Here is a 23,132-nt window from a genome sequence, read left to right as displayed (position 1 = left end):
ACGTGATTTGCTCACGCAAGTAACGCCCACTTCGCAATCTCTCAACGGTTACGCCTACTTCGATGGATAGTCCACATTGTACGGTTGACTTGCTATTTGTGAATGCATCATTCACCTCCTGCGCTGTTGCTTCTCAGTCTCGTCTCGAACATTCACACATCGCCTACACTCTCAACGCCTGCATACTCTCGACTGCTAATGGCAACACAGGAGCGACTTCGACTGTGATGTTAATACACCTCTCACATTCAGCACTCAAAAAATCGGTGACTCTCTGCCGGTCTTTCACAAGTACATCAACTAGTGAGATCTGTTCATCGAATTATATCCCTGATAAAATTCTGGTGGGGGAGTACTGTGGCGTAACTACCACTACAAAAGTTTAACATCATTCACTAGTATATAAAGCATGCTAACTTGATTCAATCAAGGGGTACCTTTTCATAGATGACGGTTGACATGGTCGATAACTACTATTCCCCACAAATGCAATTGCTCTATAAAATTTTTATAAATATTGATTTCAAACAATTATATGCTGTTAAGTGCTCCATTAATAAAATGATACTATTTTACTTATAAGTAGAGCAAATTATAATTTTTTTAGTTCGGTGGTGTTTGCTCTTTTTAAAAATAGTCTGGTATATATATAAGATCCTGTTTTTCTTTTTTTCAAAAAAATATTGTGATTTTTTTTTCTCTCCGGCCAATGAAGCATGAAAAACTCAAACCAGTGCTTATCCCTTCTCCCCTCTGGAGGTGCAGAGATTGAATCCTGCCTCATCTGTAATAAATTAAAAGCAGGCTTTTTCTGACATTGACAATTTTTTCTCCATATATACTGTTTATAATTTTTTAATCAAAAACATAAACAATTTCTGGTATTGTGTTAGATCAGTGCAATGACTGAAGGGGTTCAGCTTTTTTCGGGGAAAAACAAGAATGTCTCTTCAAAAAGACTAGATAACAGTTCACAAGTATGCCCTCTTTAAAAATATTAGAAACAAAATTTTTCCTAATGTATGATCCAATGAGATTCAAAAGTTCTTGCTAATCACAGCGATAAACAATTCTGGCTTCAGAAAAAGGTTCGTTTTTGTGTGTATCCTAGGCATTTTTCCTCTATTGAACATTGGAAATTCATTAATTTTAAGTTAATAATATGAAATATGGTCATAATTATCCTATTTAATTAATGCACATAAGACTTAATAAAGTGCAATAAAGCATATACCTTACTTGTATAAAAACAAGGTATTTTATTAAATGTTAATGCTGAAAAAATTTTCAAAAATAGTGTAGCTTACAGTTAACCCTAGGGTCCTCTCCCCACTTGACTTTAATTATTATAGATTATAATTAGGTGAGAGTTAAAAATTAAAACTGATTTTTTTGTTTTGTGTTAACTTACTTTTTTTCTAGTTTTGGAATTTTTTTCTATGTTTAATTTTTTTGCTCAAATATATCCTTTTTTATAGATATCAAATTCTTATTAAAATTGGTTTTCCTTATTAAGATGCAGCCTTTTTCCTGAAAATAATATAGAAAATTTAATTTGCCTCACTCAAGTATCTAGAAGCCTCGTTTTCTGGATTTTGTCAATTTCCATGCATTCAGGATTGTTGAGCTTTTTGTATTTTTTTAAAATTAATCTTTTTCAATTAAGTGTTGAATTTTTACAGATTGTTTTTTACCTGTGTTTTGCTAAATTTAATTTTAATCAAAGAATATTTAGATCGTTCTAAAATGTGTTTTGCAATCATATTGTTCTTACATAATGCTGGTAGCTTTTGTGTAAAACTTGTAAAAACTTAATTTAAAACCTAGAACATATTTCACTGGAAGGAAATTAATGATATTTTAACAAAATTGTTGATATTGTCTTGAATTGTTTATCAATATTTTATAACAGGAAAAGCTTATATGAAGTCTGTGATTCTTTTGATGGGGAAAATGACTTTAAATACTTTAAGAAATTTTTCCCAGAAATGTCAATTTCTGATGAAGAACGTCTAGAAGAGTTTTTGGTTGAAAAATATAATGCTAAAGAAATTTCAAAGAGTGGAATGGCTGCTTTATTGACAGATTTGAATAATGAGAACCAGAAGTCAAAAACGTGGGCATTGCCTGGTAATTTTAATTTTTTTGTATTTATGCTTTGATTTTTTTATTTATTAATTTTTTTGTTTTGTATTCATGTTTTTTGTATTTATGTTTTGTATTTATACTTAAATTTGTGGTATGTTGGTGAAAAGTGGTGATAAGATTTAGCGTATACCCCATCTTAACTGTAAATGTATTAAAATGTATTTAAATAACTTAAAATATTTGAAATTTAAGTCTCAAATATATTTAAATCATGGAAGAATTTGTAAGTTTTTTTAAAAATATTTGTACCTTTTTCTATATATGATTTTTTAAAATCATCTTTGTTCTTGATTGATTTGAATTCTATTATTAGTAAACACCTATTTGTTGATTTATGATGAAATTGGCACGAAATCCGGCCTGCCAAAAGATGATCATTTTAATGCTGATTAAAATTATTTAAATCTGCTGAAATTTAAAAAAGTATAAAAAATGAAATTTAAAAAATAATTTACTAAAAAAATAAGAAAATATGCTTTATTCTTAACGACTGCATAGTTTTTGTGAGAGGTTCATTATTTTGGAATTTTCTTTAGAAGTTCGTTGGTTCCTGCTGATTCAGAAGTTTTGATAGAGTTCATGGGTGCAAGTCTTCCGTCCCCAGGACGGATTTCCGTCTTTCAAAAATGTTTGGGTCGGAAGTAAGACGGAAACAAGACTTACTCGATGATGGAAATCAGAATTTTTTTTTCTGTCCTTAAAAATGTTTTTTAGGTCTATGCTATTGGTCTACTTTCTTATGTCCTGTTGTTATTTTATCAAAAGAGAAATGAATAAATATATTTTGTACAGTATTTAAACTTGATGTATTATGGTAAAGCTTTCTTAGATATTTTGCATATGTCGAAGGGGTATTGTGTATGTTCGGTATTTCAGTCTTGGCCTTTTTTCCAACTTGCACCCATAATGGAGTTGCGTCTAAATTTATAAATTAGGATTTTAAAAAAATGCTATAATGGACCTTATAGAATATGAGGCATAATCTCAAAATCTCATTAGTATTTCATTTATTTGCAATATGAATTCTAAGTTTTTGATTTTTATTCTTGAATGTCTTCAACAAACTTTCAAATTTAAAAGAAGAAAAAACTAGAAATATAGAAGGTGCTTATAATTTTACCAGTTACCAGAAATTCTTGCTTGCTAGCAACATTTTTCAAATTCTTAGCACGCTGATTATATCTATCAATAAAGGTTATTCTTTGTTGCATTTCCTATTCATATTTTTTAGTTAGTTAAGCATTTTGTCCAAGCTCTGACAATATGCTATAAAATGTAAATTTATATGCTAGTGTCTGGTCGAAAATGTAATTTTACAAGCATTGTGTTGCTCAAAATATAAAAACTATTTGCTTCACTTGCTTTGATACCCAAGTTTTCTGCTCCAAAATGGTTATGCTGCTATTCCTTTTCCTGAGTTTTTCTTATTTTGAAACCTCTCTCTTGAGTATGCAAATTTAATTTGTTTAAAATTAAGAATTTTTTAAAGGGAAAAAAGGACTTTGAGCTTTGATGTAAAAGTCTTTTATGAACAATGTACTTTTTTAGCTGAAAGTTGCCCTTTTCTCAAGGATATTGTGCCATTTTTTAAGTCTAAAATGCACCATAGAGATAAGTATTATGAAATTATTCATTTAGGAGTCTTTTTGTTACTCGTGCTCATACCCTATATTCAAGATAAAACTTTTTTTTTACTATTATTTACTCAATGAAATATTTTGTCTTTCAACATTAAAAAAAATTACTTCTACTGGATACAAGAAATAAATAAGACGCATAAAGCAAAATTTTAATGCTTATTAAGATATCCCAATCAAACTTTGAAATAAACACGAAAACAATTCCTACCTTTGACATATTTATACATTTTCAAATTGGCCACCATTGGTTTTAATGTAGACCCTGTAAATATGTTTTATAACTTAGTGCTTCGGGCCACAACTCACATGATAATTTGTCCCATTCTTTGCACTAGAATTTTTCTGGATGCCTAAGTCTTATCAGGTTTAACACAAATCCTTGTCTCTATGTTAACCAAACAAAAAAAATTATGAGATTCAAATCTGGTGTATAGGGTGGCAATTTATCTGTATGAGAGCAACAAAAAAAAATTTACATTTCAGTGCACCATTCTTGAGTGCCTTTAATTTTGTGTGTTGAAGTAGAATCTTTTTAGAAGGTCAATTTTGAGTTTCCAAAGATCTTTGTTGATCAAGGAAGCACTTCATTTTCTAAAAAGAATTTGCTGTGTGCTGTGATACTTAGTTTATTTATTAATCATTTAGTTTTAAACTTTGACCAATCTATTTTTTGGCACCTGGACACAACGTGAACAAATATGAGCTATTTATATCAACCTAGTGTTGTATTTACTACTGAAAATACTTAATCTCATGAAGATTTTTACTTGTCCATGCTTAAAATTTTTATTCTACTTTTAAAAGATAATAGAAATGCCTTATATTTTCAGATGAATATCTTATAAAGCAACCAACAATAACATCACCTTGTGGACTTGCTGTTATAATAAATCACGAAAATTTTAACTGGGATGAGAATAGTGGTTTAAAACTGGAGAGAAGGAAAGATAGTTTATTAGATGTGGGTATGTTATTTTTTTCACCTTTTTTTATTTTCTTGAATGATCTGTCATAGAATGCCATCTATTTGGGATAAAATGTCTAACACATGCCTTTTTCAAGAACTAAAGTTTTATATTTGAAGTTGGCAAGTTATTTTTTTATAAGTTTTCAAGTGCAAATTTTTTTGTTTGTTATTATTTGCAATCAAAATTGCTTACAAAGTTAGTAAAAAATTTTTTATCTTTGGCAACAACTAGCCAGCATTAACGTGCGTTATGGAACGTTTGCTAATTTATATCTTGTTTATGAAACAAATTGAAAATGTTTAAGCTTGAAAGGTATGATGCTAACAATTAAAAACTGCATTAGAGATGCATAGCAGAGTTGAGGAAGACTTCAAGATCTTAAAAATAAGCAATTAGAAAGCTACGACATGAGGCAGACTACTACAAAGTTTAATTGTTAAGGATGCCATGGATTGTAGCAGCAGGGAATAAATAATAATCATAGTGCATAAAAGCATTGCATAAATTTTAAAATATATTTTAAGTGCATTGTGTATTAATTTAAGCTGTGGTTCTCAGGGGATAGAGCATTACTTCAGGTGACCCAGGTTTGAATTGCAGCTATGGCTGTTTGATACAAATTCTGCTCCTGGTTTGCACCAACCATAGTGGTAGACAGATCATGGGGTTTTAGAATCTTCTTGTTATTGGGCTAAGTGAGAAAAGTTTTTCTCTCCATGTAATGCAGATGCAGGTTAGTTCCACCAAAAAAGTTCTCCACAAAGGCTAGTTTATCCCAATGCCTGATCCAAGAGTTCTATTGACTTCTGGGTTGAGTTCAGAATTACAAGGATACAGAGTTGCTCATAGATAGTTATAAACTCAGAATTAGGTTGGCAGTTTGCAGGTTATGTAATAAAATATGTATTAATAGTTTAAGGTGAAAGTATTGCACTACATTTGCTTACTACTAAACTGAAAAAAATAAGAAAGGAAATGTTGTCAACATAGACGAATGCATTGGAATAATTTTATATATAATCGAAGGTACATATATTTCATAGGAAAATTTTTGTTCATGAAATGTTTCAACAGAAGTAATTTACATAAAAGTATTAATAAGAGAAATCAAAATTATTAAAAAAGCAATTAAAAACTACACTACCGGAGAAAATTGCGCTATGCAGCAGAAATTCCATAAGAAAATTGAAACCAGTGGAAAATATAAGGAAGTAAACAATAAAAATGACAGCCCAAGCTGACGTCGTCAGGAGGTACTAGCCCCAGAAGTCATAAATGCAAAACCTTTTCTATTGAGACAGCATGACAAATGTCTCAGTTGCTCACTGTGTATCATGGGTGCAAGTCTTCCTTCCCCAGGACGGATTTCCGTCTTTCGAAAATGTCCGCGGACGGAAGTACGGCGGAAACAAGACTGACTCGAAGACAGAAATCGGAATTTTTTTTCTTGCCATCATTAGTAGAAATGCTGAACTGGGTAGAAATTTGATCTTGCCACATTAAAAGAAAACAGAACTAATAATTTTTTATCATTTCTTTAATTTTAAATTCAATATTGTAGAAATTAAAAGGAAAACCACTTTCCAGATATTTTAAAAAATTGTAGCCCCTTGAAAGCATTCAACATTGCAAATTTTATTAAATCTTGACAATTGAGAAAAAACTAAATTTTTGAATATTTTACTGCACAAATTGGTATCAAAATTAAAGAAAAAAATAACCTTTAACTTAAAAGCTTTCCTTTTAACATAAACACCAATTTTCATTTGATTATTACTAATATCAATTTTAAAATCTAAAATTTTCAACATTTAAGCAATTTTCATTAATCCTCTTCAAAACCAAATCTTAAGGATAAATATTAAAAATAAAATCATAACTATCACAATTAAATAAAATTAAATCATCAATATGTCTAAAAGCTTTTAACTCATTGAACTCTTAGTTTCAAAAAAATGTTAGCAAAAGCACCAGAAAAAGAATTACCTTGTGGAATCCGTATTTTTTGTTTATAAAAATCAAGGCCATTAAAAAGAACATTTTCAAAAAGATTAAATTTGCAAATATCTATCCAATAAAATTTAGCAATTAAAAATTGAAAAATAAAAATTTTAAAACTTGTCCTTTAGCTGACAATTTACAAATTGATCACCATTCCTATGTATTTTTTTGTAAATGTTTTAATATAATTTATTTAGTTCAATGTAATTGTTGCCATTTATGTTATATTGGACAAACTAGTTTAGAATTTCATAAGAGAATTAGTTCTCACAGATCTGCTATTAAAAATTTTAATAATAATGGTACTACAGATTATGAAATTTTAAATTTTTAATTTCATGATTTTGATAAAGTTACTCTTTTTATTTTGGATTTTATGGAAAATTTAGGTGATAAGCATGATTTAGAAAATATTTATATTAGCAGTCTTAAAACTCTTTTTCCCTATTGTTTAAATAGTATATTAAATGGAGAAGGTACTATTATTGATGAATTTTGTATTTATGACAAATTTAAAGTTTTTAATTTTCCTAAATCTTTTAATTCAAAGTATAGATATAAAAGAGGTAGTGGTGGAGTTGCTAGTAAATTTATTGATTTTGATGAATTTTCAAAAATTTGTTTGATGTTTCGAATCTTTGTGTTAACCTGAGTAATATTTTTATTATTAGGAAGTATATTTTTGGATTTTAAAATAAAGTTCTAAAAAATGTCTTTTTTAAATTTGGGAATAAAATAAAATTTTATACTGAACTTATTAAATTAATTTTAATAGATTTGGTTAAGTCACTATCATAAAACTAAAGTGCTTTTTAAAAAGGATTTCAATGTTAGGAAGGTTTTTTGTATTATTAACTTCCATGATAAAAAATTTGATAATACTAGGATTTCACAGGTTACTCAATGTTTTTCTGATATTTTTCCTTTAAAACAACTTAAAGTTGTAGCGGCTTATAAATATTCTACTACTCTTAAAAAAAAGTTGGTAATTATAATTTTTTAAGTTGCAATTTAAATTATATTTTATTGTCTGATTGTTATTGTAATAAAGAAGAATTTTCTCAGTATATTGATATCAATTATAGTCATGTTATTACCGGGAATTTAGAGATTGTTGGAGATCAAGATTTGATTAGTATTTTGAGCAGAGGATCTAAATTTAGAACAAGGTTTAAAATGAAAAATTATGATTTTATTTTATCGGTTAAAAGAGATCTTGATTGTTTTACAGTTAAGGAAACTAAAAAATATCATTAGCCCATTGAAGGTTTTACAGAATATAAGACAAGGATTCTTTAAAAAGTTAAATATTATTTAAATAATTTCAAATTTTGTTTTTGTCCTAGTGGTTTCATTTGATTATGATTTGCTTGAGAAAATTGAAATACTTAGGAATAAGTTTATTATTACAGTTGTTGATAAAGATTTTAATAACTTTTGTATTATGTGTAAGAATTTTGTTTTTTAAAAATTAATTATTAGGGAATATAATGCTAATAATACTTATCTTAAATTAAGAGATGACCAAAAAGTTATTGAAAGTATTACTGCTTTCAGTAAAAAATTTAAATTTAAATTGAATAGAATTACCTTTCCTTATTTATTTCCTGTTGTTAAATTTCATAAGAATCCAGTAAAACTCAGGTTTATTGCTTGTGGTACTAATTATTATAATTCTTGTATTAGCAAAAAAAATTTAATATTCTTAAAATTGAAAGTGAGAAAAATATTTTTTTTAATAGTAATGTTGATGTTTCGAATTTTGTTGAATAAAATGAGGTTTTAATACATTTAGCTGTGAAATTCTTAATACCAGAATACCTCATGCTCAAATACTTGATATTTGTAGTGGCATTTATGATAAATATTTAATTAATGAAATTATTGTTAAATTTTATTGGATAGATATTTATAAATGAAAAATAAGGATTACACACTGTAATTCTTTTTCTGGCGCTTTTGCTAACATTTTTTTACATTTGTTTCAAGCTAAGTATCTTGAGTTCAATAATTTTAAAGCTTTTAGATATATTGATGATTTAGTTTTACTTAATTGTGATAATTATGATTTAAAATTGATGTTGCTAAAAATCAAATTAAAATTAGTGTTTATGATAAAAGGAAGGCTTTTAAGTTAAAGGTTATTTATCTCTGTAATTTTGATACCAATTTGTGCAGTAAAATATTCAAAAATTTAATTTTTTTCTCAAATGTCTAGAATTATTAAAATTTGCAATAATGTTGAATGCTTTCAAGAAGCTACAAGTAATTTTTTTTTTAAAAATCTGATAAGTAATCGCTTTTCTTTTAATTTTTGCAATATTGAATTTAAAATTAAAGAAATGATTAACATTTATTAGTTTTGTTTTCTATTAATAGGGCAAGATCAAGTCTTAGTTGAGTTACCCTAGTTAAGCATTTCTACTAATGATGGCAACTGCTTTCTTGCTCCTTTTCTTTCCTTTTTCTTCCTTCTGCACATTAAATTAGGAGGCGTTGTTTTTTCGTTCATTTTAGTTTATTTGAGGATTTGTAGTGTGTTGTGTTCTATGGTTTTGGAATTTATTACTTTTAAGTAAGTTTTTGAACATTGTTTTCTTTTGTATTAGTTTAAGTATTATACTTTTGTATTCTTTTTTCTCCCTACCTGGACTTTTCCAGGTGGGGTACAAAGAGAGCAACTTAAACATTTGTAGTGCTCTCTCGATTGAAAAGGTTTTGCACTTATGACCTCTGGGGCTGATACCTCCTGACGATGTCAGCTTCGCTTGTAACTTTTATATTTTTCATTGTTCACTTCTTTATATTTTCTATTGGTATACATTAAACAATACTTTCGCAGGAAAATTCAATTCTTTATTAGTTAAGGTTTATTACATTGGTAATATCAAAGAGAAATATATTTATTGGAGTTTTACCACTTCTCATTTTTTATAGTTTTCAGATATTTTAAGATTTAATTTTAATAATAGTACTGTGTGTTACATATTGTTTGTTTAGATGCTTTAAAGGATATTTGGAAGTCATTTGGATTAGCTACCGAAACGTATAATGATTTAAAAGAAGAAGAAATTTTACGCACCTTCCAAGAATTATCAGAGAGAGATTTTTCTATTTACGATATATTGGTTGTGTGCTACATGTCTCATGGAAATGAAGGTTAGTTTGAATTTGTAAAATTTGCTCATTGTCATGTGTATATAATTTTGTATATTGAGTCAGGTAGCTTAAATGGACCATAAAAAGCCCTTTTTAATCAATAGATTGTACCTACAGGATATACTTAAAAATCTTCAAACCTTTGTTTGAAGATTTTTAATTATTTATTATTTTGTAATATCTTTTTTTTTTCAGCATGTTTTTATAAATTAGGTTTTGTAAAGTGATTTTACTGGGGAAAAAAATCTGAAATGGTTGCTTTTCCTTGGATAAATATTTTTGATTGTTAAAAATGTTACATTTTGGCTTTGTTTAGGAAAAATTAATTAGCTTTGATTAACTTATTCGCAAATTTATAACAATGAACATTTGTCTTTAAAAGCTGATATGACTTTTAAACCCTATGGTTAATTGGGGATAGTTGGTTTACTTTTCAGTTTTTTTTTTTATCTCATTAAAAGTTATCCATATATGTTAATTTTTCTTTACATGACGAATAAGATACTTTTCACCATTTATAATTTTTTAATAAATATTTTGTTAAAATTATTTTATGTATTTTTTTAAAAAATTTGACCGTGGACTAATGTACCTTAAGTCTAGGGTACCTTGGTCCACCACATGGGGCACATTGAACCCTGTAACAAAAATATGTTAAAAAACTATTGAAGGATAATTTATAACAACCTGAAGCTCTCAAAGAACAAAAGAACATTATCAAACAATAACTGTGCAATAAAAAGCCTGCATTTTCCTGAACAGGGTTCAAAGAAAATATGAATTATACCATCTTTGTGTATTATTATTACTCTATTATCGTTTCTTGGATATAAAAAATATTTTTATCATGACATTACACAAATTTAATTCATTATAGAGCATTAAAAAATACAGACACAATCGGAAAATTTTAAGTTTGTAAAAATCTTTGTTCTTAGTCATAATTCCTTAAAAAATATCCAGTAATTGATAAAATTTAATAGTTTTTTTTCTTTTTTAATTAAAATACGCAGCAAGTTTCTTGTGGAATTTTTAAGAGTCTATATATGATTCTGTTTAAAATAATTTTTTTTTCGCCTAATTATCCTCTAAACTGTGTTTTAATTTTTGTTCCAGTGAATTTTGTTCCAGATTGTGTAGACTACTTTAAGTTTTGTAAACAAAATTAATAAAATACATATATGTAGACAAGATAAATTTAAAGTAATTCAGTAGTTTTATGAAATACAGTGAAACCTATAGGAAAGACCATTTTTGTGTAGTGACCTCCTCTATTTAGGTCCACTTTTGAGAGGCACAGAGTTTTTGCCATAGACTTTGTGTTGAAGAAAACCTTTAGGAGAGACAATCAAAACCTCTCCCAGCAACCATAACCAACAAACCACCACACCAAATACAGGAGAGGTCAAAATAAAAAAACATAAAAAATATCAAAACTAAAATAGTAACAAGGCAAAAATATTTAAACAGCAGTTTCACCAGCCATAAAGGTTAATTAGCTACCCTTACTGTGCATTTCCAATATTCCGTATTGAAAATTGACAGGAAGCGAGCATAAAAGAGAAAAAATGATCAAAAAAAATTCTGCTTGATGAACCAAATATTTTTCGAATTTAAAAGTAAATGTGTTTTCCTATTGTTCCACTTGAACAGGTTATATGTCATTGTTTTTTTCTCTTATACAATATAAAATGTTTTTCAGAAATAAATTAGTTGCAGTAAAATAAATAACATATTCAAATTCAATACCTCAAAATCAATAAAAATTTCCCTTGTTTAAAGACTATAGCAAATGTGAATATAATAAAACCTCGTTAACATTAACACGCTTAGTGTAAATATCTTTTGATACTAATATTTGATTCCCCATCAAATTCTATGCACGTTTAATACTTTAAAGTACTTTTAACATGAAATATATTTTAAGATGAACTCGAATTTCATTAACCTTGGAAAAATTTTTACTTTTAATGTAAACAGAAAATTTATTTCCCTTAGGAAAACTAATCATTCACAGTTCTATATCTATGAGAGTCGTTTTTTTTTCATGCCTTGTTATAATTGCAATATTGCAGCTGTTAAATGAAAGACTTGTATGAATTGAATCTGTTGAGGTAGAGGGACATTACAGGAACCAACATAAGCCCTTTTGTAGTCTTAATAAGAATAAGAGTTTTCTTTCACTCAGGAAGGTGAAAAGAAAGATACTTTCCTGAGAAATGACTATCCATATTGATCCTCTGTTCAATGTGGTTAGTCATTTCTCCCACACTCTCATAGATTGTTCCAAAAAATGGATATTGCTGAATTGCATTTCTACCGGTGAAGATGTGTGGAGATAAAATTCTTAGGGAATACTTTGGTTTATTTTTCTCAGGATGCTTACAAAGTAATTAAAACTGTTTGTTCTTATGTAATTCAAAATGAAAATTCGAATCAATCTCTAATTGATAAGTTTGAAAACTTTTGAAAAGCACGAGCAAATGAGAAACTAAAACAGCATGCTATATTATTGATTATTTTTCAGCAATCCTCTCTAATTTGTGCAATAAATCCGCTTACTCCTGTTAGTTGCTTTTGGATAATTTTTATTGGCTTCTATGGAATTAAAACAAAAATAGAGAACCAAAAGTAGGTACTCTGGTTTTATTTATTATGAGTTTTATAGAAGTTAGTTATTAATATAATATAAAGCCCAAAATAACATTTTTTAAAATGAAATATATATTAATTTACATATTCATAGTAGAAGAAATTTAAGATTAGAAAACGCAAATAGATAATAGATAGAGGCAATAGAAAATGTCTATGTATTATACGATTCCCAACTGATAATGTAAACTACTTTTAATGTCCCCCTTCAAGTTAATAATAACGAGGTTTGACTGTATATATTATTTTCTCTTAAATTTAAAAGAAATTGGATGTTGGACTTTTGAAGAGCTGTAGTGCACTTGCTTTAACTTTTTTAACCAATTTTACATCTTAAATGGTAGGTATTTGGATATTTTGCTAGCAAAAAGCAAATACTTGGATTTTCAAGTACTAGAACTCAATCCTAATGATTAATGGCAATCCTAAACTTAAGTATATTACTTAATTAGCACAGATCATACTTTAAGTTATGATATCAGACAAAAACATACTATCTCTGTTTAAATATACTTTTTTGTTGTTGTTAGAGAAGAATAGTAATCACATTTTTCTGAAGCAGCTTTCTTGTATGCTATCAGAATACTCTGATTGGATGTTCAGTTAGAGCCAAAAAAGGCTATAAATACAAGTACAATTATGTTCTTAACAATTGTTTTCTTTTCTATCAGTGTTTTCCTTGTGTACTTTCCAACTGTGTTATTCACTCTCCGTGTAATGTACTAATAAACATAACATTATTCGATCCATTGATCTCCAAGTTCCATTACAATCACATTTTTTTTAAACTTTTGACTCTCTAAATAGGAGGATAGACCCAACCTGGAAAATATGGTCCAAATAGTTTAGGCAGGTAAATGGGTAAATAATCTGGCTTAATGTTAATTCCACTTTTTGTGTATTTTGCCATATTTCCGAAACTAATGAAACAGATTATTTGACCATAAAGTTATATGGATAATATGGATAATAAGAGAAATTCAATAAAACTTATCTTTTGTTATTTAATTTACTAATGGTTAAAACATTTTTGATCGTAAGGTATACAAATTTTTATAACATTTTAATTTATAAATTTAAGTAACAAAATCAATCATTTTAAGAGAATTGGTAGAATTGCTCTTGAAAAATAAAAATTTTAAAATAATACTTCTTTGAAATTGTGAATTACCCAAAAATTTATATCAATATCAAGGGGCCTAAACTTTTGACCCTTTCCTGCCAATACTATTGGGACCTTACTTTCTAGGTAGCTGCTGCCTCAGATATTTTGAGGACCAAGTACATTTTTCTGTTTGATCTATTAACCTAAAGTATTATCTACACTAATTATTTAACCTTTTATTATAATTGTAATTATTAAACTTTTTGAGATTAGGCCCATTAACTATAAGATTAAGCCGTAGTACATAAAAATTCGGTCATCAGATCAAAAGTTCTACAGTGCGCAAAACAAAAATGAATACACTGAATAACTGCACATCATGCTTTGCATTATAGAATTCTACAACTAACACCATTATATGAACAAATAATGAACTTCGCATTCAAATTTATAATGGTTAAATAAAACTTTTAGTTAGAACTCAAAATATTTTTCTCAGTCTCATATTAAAACTTAAAGGTGTATTTGAAAGCTTTGCTTAAATGATGGAAAAGTAAGTCTTAAACGCCTAAAAATTTTAATGAATAAAAAGAGTTAAATTACGAAAATGTAATCAATATTTTTTGCAAAAAATAAAGAAACATCACAAACTTAGTTTTTGCAATTTTCTACAACAATTCAGTCTCACAACACAATTTTAATCAGAATTTAAAATACTCGTTTTTATATCGAATTATCATACCAAAACCTGTCTATTCCAAATTAATATAGTTATAGTATCATTTTGTAAATGTAATTGACTTAAGTAACTTTTTATTTTATCATTTGTAAATTTTAAGAATTATAAACCTTATGCATCTACAATTTATAAATCAGTAGGCATCTTGTTTGAAAGTTAATTACTTGATGCCCCAGCATTAGTTTCTTAGTTTAAATTTATTTTTCTTGCTGTGTTTGTGTAGTATGTACATTTTTAGGTATAGTCAGTTTACTTTTCTAGGTGTTGTGTATTCAAGTGACTGTAAACCAATACAGATTACCAGTCTNGCTATATTATTGATTATTTTTCAGCAATCCTCTCTAATTTGTGCAATAAATCCGCTTACTCCTGTTAGTTGCTTTTCAATAATTTTTATTGGCTTCTATGGAATTAAAACAAAAATAGAGAACCAAAAGTAGGTACTCTGATTTTATTTATTACGAGTTAAATAGTAGTTAATTATTAATGTAATATAAAGCCCAAAATAAAAATTTTTCATGCAAAATATATATTAATTTACATATTCATAGTAGAAATTTAAGATTAGAAAACGCAAATAGATAACAGATAGACACAATAGAAAATGTCTATGTATTATACAATTCCCAACTAATAATGTAAACTACTTTTAATGTCCCCCTTCGAGTTAATAATAATGAGGTTTGACTGTATATATTATTTACTCTTAAATATACTCTTATATTTAAAAGAAATTGGATGTAGGACTGTTGAAGAGATGTAGTGCACTTGCTTTAACTTTTTAACCAATTTTATAACTTAAATGGTAGGTATTAGGATATTTTGCAAGCAAAAAGCAAACACTTTGAATAACTTTTAATCTAATACTTGAATTTTCAAGTAATAGAACTCAATCCTAATGATTAACCCCTTCCTTCTTGCTCCAGTGGAAATGACCGGGTGAGTTTTCGCTCGCTCTTTCTCGTTTCCCTGATATTGACGGGCTGGAGTGTTCAGTAGTAATGCGCCAATAAGAATAAAACTAATTAATTTCTTTTGCCCAGAAAATATTTTATTTCTCATTTTATACGCCATATAGCAGTACCGGGTTTTTTTTTCAGGTAATTGTAAATAGTTAGTTTATTTTAAACTAGATACTAGCACTAATCAAATACAGTACAGAACCTGTTATCCGGAAATCAGAAAACCGGAACGAAATTCGATAAATTTTCCCGCAATTTTTAAAAAAAAAAAATTTTTTTTTCCTAGGATTTTTCTTTAGATTTTAGGATTTTTCTTTCTTTTTTGAAAGATGTTTACCTTACCATCATTTTGGAAATAATTATTAGTGTATTACTTTATCATTTTTTCTTCTTTTTAAGATTATTTCCAAATATTTATTTTTTTGTAGTTGGGTTTAACAATAAAAAAACGGCTTTTTGTAGCGATTCAGAAAAACAGAAAAATCAGTTATCTGGAATGGCGACGGTCCCGATCGTTCCGGATAATCGGTTCCCTACTGTACATGTATTTGGCAAAATAGACACTTTTATGACCGTTTTCTTGAAAATTAACCGATTGTTAAGGGGTTAATCGCAATCCTAAACTTAAGTATATCACTTAATTAGTGCAGATCATACTTTAAGTTATGATATCAGACAAAAACATACTATCTCTGTTTAAATATACTTTTTTGTTGTTGTTGTTAGATAATCTTTTGTTGTTGTTGTCCGAATGCTATCAGAATACTCTGATTGGATGTTCAGTTTGAGCCGAAAAAAGGCTATAAATACAAGTAAATCCTTAACAATTGTGCTCTTTTCTATCAGTCTTTACCTAGTGTTCTTTCCAACTGTGTTAGTCACTGTCTGTGTAATGTACTAATAAACAAGTCATTCTCCAATCCACTGATCTCTAAATTCCATTACAATCACATTTTTTCAACAGATTTAAACTCTTGACACTCTAAATAGGAGGATAGACCCAATCTGGAAAATATGATCCAAATAGTTTAGGCAGGTAAATGGGTAAATATTCTGGCTTTTAATGTTAATTCCACTTTTTGTGTATTTTCCCATATTTCTGAAACTAATGAAGGGAATCAAATTATTTGACCATAAAGTTATAAAGATAATATGAATAGGTGTATTACTCATGCAAAAGATAAGAGAATTTCAATAAAACTTATCTTTTGTTATTTAATTTACTAATGGTTAAAACATTTTTGATCGTAGGGTATACAAATTTTTATAACATTTTAATTTATAAATTTAAGTACAAAATCAATCATTTTAAGAGAATTGGTGGATTTGTTCTTGAAAAATAAAAATTTTAAAATAATACTTCTTTGAGATTTCGAATTACCCAAAAATTTATATCAATATTAAGGGGCCCAAACTTTCTGCCCCTTTCCTGCCTATACTATTGGGACCTTACTTTCTAGATAGCTACTGCCTCAGATATTTTGAGAACCAAGTACATTTTTCTGTTTGATTTATTAACTTAGAGTATTGTCTGCACTAATTATTTAACCATAAGATTAAGTCATAGTACATGAAAATTAGGTCATCAGATCAAAAGTTGTACAGTGCGCAAAACAAAAATGAATACACTAAATAACTGCACATCATGCTTTGCATCACAAAATTATACAACACCATTATATGAACAAATAATAAAGTTCACATTCCAATTTATAATGGTTAAATGAAACTTTTAGTTAGAATTCAAAATATTTTTCTCAGTCTCATATTAAAACTTAAAGGTGTATTTGAAAGCTTTACTTTAGTGATGGAAAAGTAAGTCTTAACACCTAAAAATTTTAATCAATAAAAAGAGTTAAATTACGAAAATGTAATCAATATTTCTTACAAAAAATGAAGAAGCATCACAAATTTAGTTTTTGCAATTTTCTACAACAATTAGTCTTAAAACACTATTTTAATCAGAATTTAAAATATTCTACTCATTTTTATATTGAATTATTATACCAAAACCTGTCTATTCCAAATTAATATAGTTATAGTATCATTTTGTAAATGTAATTGACCTAAGTAACCTTTTATTTTATCATTTGTAAATTTTAAGAATTATAAACCTTATGCATCTATAATTTATAAATCAGTAGGCATCTTGTTTGAAAGTTACAGGTTTTCATAATTTTTTCAAAATCTTTGATGTTTTTTAATTACTTGATGCCCCAGCAGTAGTTTCTTAGTTTTAATTTATTTTTCTTGCCCTTTTTGTGTAGTATGTACATTTTTAGGTAAAGTCAGTTTACTTTTCTAGGTGTTGTGTATTCAAGTGACTGTAAACCAATACAGATTACCAGTCTTATAGATTTAATGGCAAACAAGTGCAAGTCTCTCATCGGCAAACCAAAACTATTCTTTATTCAAGCATGCCAAGGAGCACAAATACAGTGTGGTAATAAATATTTAACCCATATTTTGTGTTAATAATATAATACATTTATAATAAGTTTATTGAATAATAAATGTACTCCAGCAAGTTAACCAATATTTGTTGCAAGCTTTTTTTTTATGATATTCTTCTAATATCATAAATATCAAATAAAGCAAAAATAAATGTTTAAAAAGCTTTTAATGCAATTATTCCTACCTATTTAAGTATGGGAAAACCAAATATAAATGACTTGATTAATAGATTTTAAAATAATAAGAGTAAAGTTTAGTTATACCAATATTTCTACTATGAAAATAATTCCCATTCAATTAAATGAATAAAATGAAAGAAATTAAAAATTACCAACACAATTGTGGTAATTAATAAAACTTGATAAAGCACAAGAAAATTGAAAAAAACTTCTCATGTACTTAAAAAAACTATTCTCAAATTTTAGTATCATACTTAATTTTAAAATCAATTAAACCTGCTATAATAATTTATTATTAAATGAGATTTATATTATCCTTATTTTCTTAATTAAAATTTTCTTAAAAAAAATTTTTTAACTGATGAATTATGTGTACTTAGAATATTTTTAATTTACCGCATATTCTGTTTTTAAAAAAATAATTGCATGGTTTATAATTGCGCAAATGTAGAATTTGTGTTAACACGTTTACATCGGATACTGTTAACGATATTTTCTTCTATATATTGTTTCGAACTAAATTTGTTATTCAAAAAATTATTTTAGAATTATGCTCTTCACTAAAAAAAATTTTTATGTGCAACTAAACTTCACCTTTTACATTTGATGATCTTAGTAAAAAATATTGAATAAAAAAAAAAAAGAATAGAAAAGGTACAAAAACAGAACAGTAAAAAATAAAGAGAAAAATAACTGGCCAAATTACTATTGGCAAAAAAGTGCTTAACTTACAATTTGGAAAACATGGTGTTTTAAATTACTTTACAATTTGTTTGCCACATGTATTTTTCTTCACATGATGAGTTTGAATGTTGGGAACAGATTGAACCTATGTCGTTTAAATTTTGTATTTTGCTATATGAAGTTATTCTTTAAAATGATGTAAAAGTTTGTATTCCTTACAATTCGAAATTTTTTCCGACTTTTATTAAATAAAATGATAAAAATTATAAATATTTAATAGAAGTTACTTTTTGCATGAAAATATCTTGGGCTAAACAAATGTTATAAATGCGTGCAAAAATATTTCAATTCCCTTAAAAAATTTTCAAGATATTGCGAAATACAGAAAAATAAAATAAACATATAGGAATTCAAACTTGGAACCACTCTCTTGACCAAACTATTGCAACCATATTTCCTAGTTTGCAACTACCCTTTATACACTGTCCAGTCACATTAATGTGACCACCTGTCAAAAGCATTAACCAGGCATCTGCTGGAGAGGCCCATGCGCAGCAACGTTTGATGAACCGTTGTTGAGGATACAGTCTTGGTAACACCTTGGTTCATCTGGGCAGTCAGTTGCACGTCTATTCGCCCGAATACGTCCCAGTAGCCTTTGCTCACCTCAATCATCTATAGCCCGTGGTGCACCACATGTGCCACTCCGCTGATTTTGGGTAGTGCCATTTTGCCATGCACGGTATACTTTTACCATAGAAGCACGTGAACAGTTCACAAAATTAGCCATTTCCAAAATGTCCGTGCCCTTTTGAACGTCGGATAAATTGCTATGTTTCTACATTGCGCCAACGGTTGAAATGCTTTCCGATACCCTAGGACATCCTTTATATACCCTCCACTGTAATGTGCTGCCATCTGCCTTCTGTGGTTGACTATTTCAGATTAACGTCGAAAGTGGATGGTGGTCACATTAATGTGACTGGACTGTGTATAAGGAGTCAAAAATCCAAATCTGCCAAGAAAAAGATTTGTTTATATTGAGAAAGTACCATTTTGTACCTGTTTTCATCTGCACTAATTAATTAGCATGTTTGAAATCATACCCTTGAACCATTAAGATTGAGTACTAGCACATGAAAATCTGATCATTAGATCAAAAGTTATGAAGATTTTTTTTTTATCTTTGCACTCTGCATTATGAATTGACAGCTAATTAGAAGAGTGGAAAAAAAGGACAAAAATTGTTGGTCAATCTATAAGAATATGCATTTTGAAAAACAAGCTATGAATAAATAATGTAAGAAAATATATTTAAAATAGAAACTGAAATACACAGAAATAGATACTGTAAAAAACACAGAACTGAATATAAGTTATTATCGACTACTTATGAAGCTTAGAAACTGGAGTTTTATATAATTTTGAAATCAAATGTAACCAGCTTCATTTTGAACAAAGTTCGACACTTTTTTTCTATGTTTTAGGAATTTCGAATCCAGTTTTTTCACCTCAGCCAGTTACAAATTCAAGTTTCGATGAATATCCAAATGACACACCTTATTTTGTGGATGTTTTAGTAGCAGTTTCAACTATTCCTGGGTAATTCACTCTTTATTCATTCTATTTATCTCTGATTTTTTAGATGGTTGGCTGTCTCGACCTAAATTTCAGAATTTTCAAAACCCAAAGTAAAAGAGCACCATTTATTAAAGCATGTACCATTAGAGGGATGTTGCACAAAAATTGTTGGAACAGTGGCCAGTAATCTCCAAATACTTCATTGCAACATGCCAAAATCAAACAAATATTGGGTCAATCTATAGAAATGTTAACAAGTTTATTAAAAATATTGCTTCTTTACATTTGAGAAATATAACTTTGATTAATATTTTGAAAGATTTAATTTGTAATGAACTGAGAGTTTATCGAAGGTTGAAGTGTTAATAATGTTTCTCTGTTCAATGAATTATCATACATTTTGATAAATAGCATTTTTGTCACAAAAATACTATATTTTCCAAGGATATCTACTTTCTTCGCTTTGTGAAATTTCTTTTAAGTAATTTTTAAGTTTCTGTTAAGTAGTCTTTTAAGTAGTAAAGTTTGTTTTTATGCATGATTCTTTGTTTAGTAACTTTGGTTTAAAGTTATTTTCTGCACCATTTCATGCAAATGATTTAAAAGTCAACTTTGTTCCTGTTCTCTCTTGATGAAGCTTTTGAAACGTTTACGAAGTTGAGTACAGTTCTAAAATCTTTCATTCTTATAGTATACCTCTCTATAAAATATTTTGTAAAAAACGTAGTAGTTGGCAGCCTTGTATTTTTCTATTTGAAAGCTATTGCAGATATTTCTTTGACTGTTAGCTATTATATATGTAAAAAATAATTGCAACATCATAATTAAAGAGTTTAGATTTCTGTGTGTTTAACTTTACTTTAATTTCAAATTTTGGAAAATCCAATTTAAAATGATATTTTATTGGGCTAATATATTTTTTAGAAATGTTTAAATGAGAAGAAAAAAAAATTTTTTTTTCAAATTCAGGGATACTGATATCAAAAATGCTTCCGTTAATTATTGAAAACTTCTTCTTAGTGCATACAGTAATTCTGCACATAGCGAAAAAACAGTCACTAAGTTCTGCATTAAATATTTATTTTCAAACTCAAAAAACCTATTACTAAAGATTTATGTTGGAGCAAGTATTTTGCAATATACTAAGAAGTTCAAATTAGAGAAATTCTTTGGTACATTTTACAAAAATAATTGTTATGTTGTAATTGATGGAATTATAATGATCTAATGATGTAAATCATAGTATTTGATGGAATAAAAAAAAATTTACAGAATGAAATTCTTATATGAAAATAACCATGAATGTTAGAAAATCCTAATTAAAACTGCTTATGATTTATGGAAAGTTATTGAATGTTCATCAATATGATCATCATTGTCACTCATTAACCATCACAGTTAAAAAAAATGAATAAAGCAGCCGCGGCGAATAGTATAAAAGAAATCTAAGTGTTGACCAAATCATTATTCCAAACCAGAGAACTTTCAATTTGTTTCAACAAAATTAATTCTGTTTAGGCTAATCAAAAAAAAAAAAAAATGCTAATTTCATATTGTGTATACAGACAGAAAATTTTAGTACACTTCTGAACATGTCAGTTTCATTTTGAAATTGTTAAATATATTGAAAAATACTTAAATCCTATGATTAATTTAATCTTAGTTCTGATAACATGATGCAATCTTGCATTTTGATGCATGTCTATTAAAAATTTATAGTAAAAACATGTGTTCTTCACTCTTGTGAGAATCATCCTTAAAAAAGAAAAAGAGATAAGATTTCTGACATGATTTTAAGGCAGCACAGCACTTTTAGATGTAGACAATATGTTTAAAAAAGTTGTGCAAAATGTATCTTAAAACAATTATCTAAAATATTTTATTTTTATATCAAGCACGGTATTAAATAAAAACTTCTGTGAATACTTTATATAATAAAGTGTCTGCCATTTATTAGAATCATAATTATTCTGAAAATACTACTATATTTTATTAATTGACTGAACCTGAATTTCATGAACTGACATGTCTGCTCAAAAATAAAAAAATGTTTTTTTAATGTTAAATTTTACAAGTACACTAAAAGGTAAATTATTCATTGCATTTATATTTTAGTTTTAAATCTCTCGATATAGGCATTCAAGATAACTAATTTAACTCAAAGGGAATATAAAAATGTAACCTCAAACTTCATACATGAGCAAAATATGTTAATGGATGTTCTTGCACCACTTTTATGGTTGATCTCATTTAATTTATTTAAATTCCTTTTCAACCCTGGTATCTGCTATGGCTATGTTACATTTTTTCTTGTTAACTGTTCGGCCATTTAATAACTTTCCATAAATCATAAGCAGTTTCCATTTGGATTATTTGACATTTTCATTTGGATTATTTTTCTTTTTTTTTTCTTCCTTTTAACTGAGACTTTTCTATTTTCCTAAGAAGTAAAATCTTCAACTATAGTTAAGTTCTTTTTGTCCACGAGTGGCAATAGAATTTGTTACCTATATGCTGCACATCTTTTAGACAGGAAAAAGCATGAATTTTGTAACTTTAAAACAAAAGTCTTTCTGATTATATAAAACCATGGAAATGATTTTATTAAAAGGTGGTTTTAACATGTTGTGATAAAATATTAATGATTATGTTCTTGCAGATATTTGATTTTAAAAAAATAGCTGATTTTATTATCCAGAGATTTTATTCGTAGTTTTCACTGTATAAGTGATTATGTAATGCTAATGATATTGAATTCTTTAAACTTTTTATAACTAAATATTAGAGGTACAATTAGGTAAGTATAAATATTTTTAGCTTAAGCTAAATGGTTTTAATTTCATTTTAATGTTATAGTGTC

At 27.6% G+C, this 23,132-nt stretch overlaps 1 protein-coding gene across 1 annotated transcript in view; it reads left to right on the top strand.

Annotated features, from left to right (window-relative positions):
• Nucleotides 1-23,132, top strand: part of LOC107450427 (caspase-3) — a 44,002-nt gene that overhangs the window by 20,334 nt on the left and 536 nt on the right. The window contains exons 3-7 of the mRNA XM_071187550.1: nucleotides 1,913-2,130; nucleotides 4,619-4,753; nucleotides 9,758-9,916; nucleotides 17,680-17,817; nucleotides 20,179-20,293. Of these exons, the coding sequence (XP_071043651.1) occupies nucleotides 1,913-2,130; nucleotides 4,619-4,753; nucleotides 9,758-9,916; nucleotides 17,680-17,817; nucleotides 20,179-20,293 (765 nt within the window). The remainder of the gene's footprint in view (nucleotides 1-1,912; nucleotides 2,131-4,618; nucleotides 4,754-9,757; nucleotides 9,917-17,679; nucleotides 17,818-20,178; nucleotides 20,294-23,132) is intronic.

This window comes from Parasteatoda tepidariorum, chromosome X1 (genome assembly GCF_043381705.1).
Source record: "Parasteatoda tepidariorum isolate YZ-2023 chromosome X1, CAS_Ptep_4.0, whole genome shotgun sequence".
In the NCBI taxonomy this organism is placed as follows: Eukaryota; Metazoa; Arthropoda; class Arachnida; order Araneae; family Theridiidae; genus Parasteatoda; species Parasteatoda tepidariorum.
This window is presented reverse-complemented; position numbering and strand designations above follow the sequence as displayed.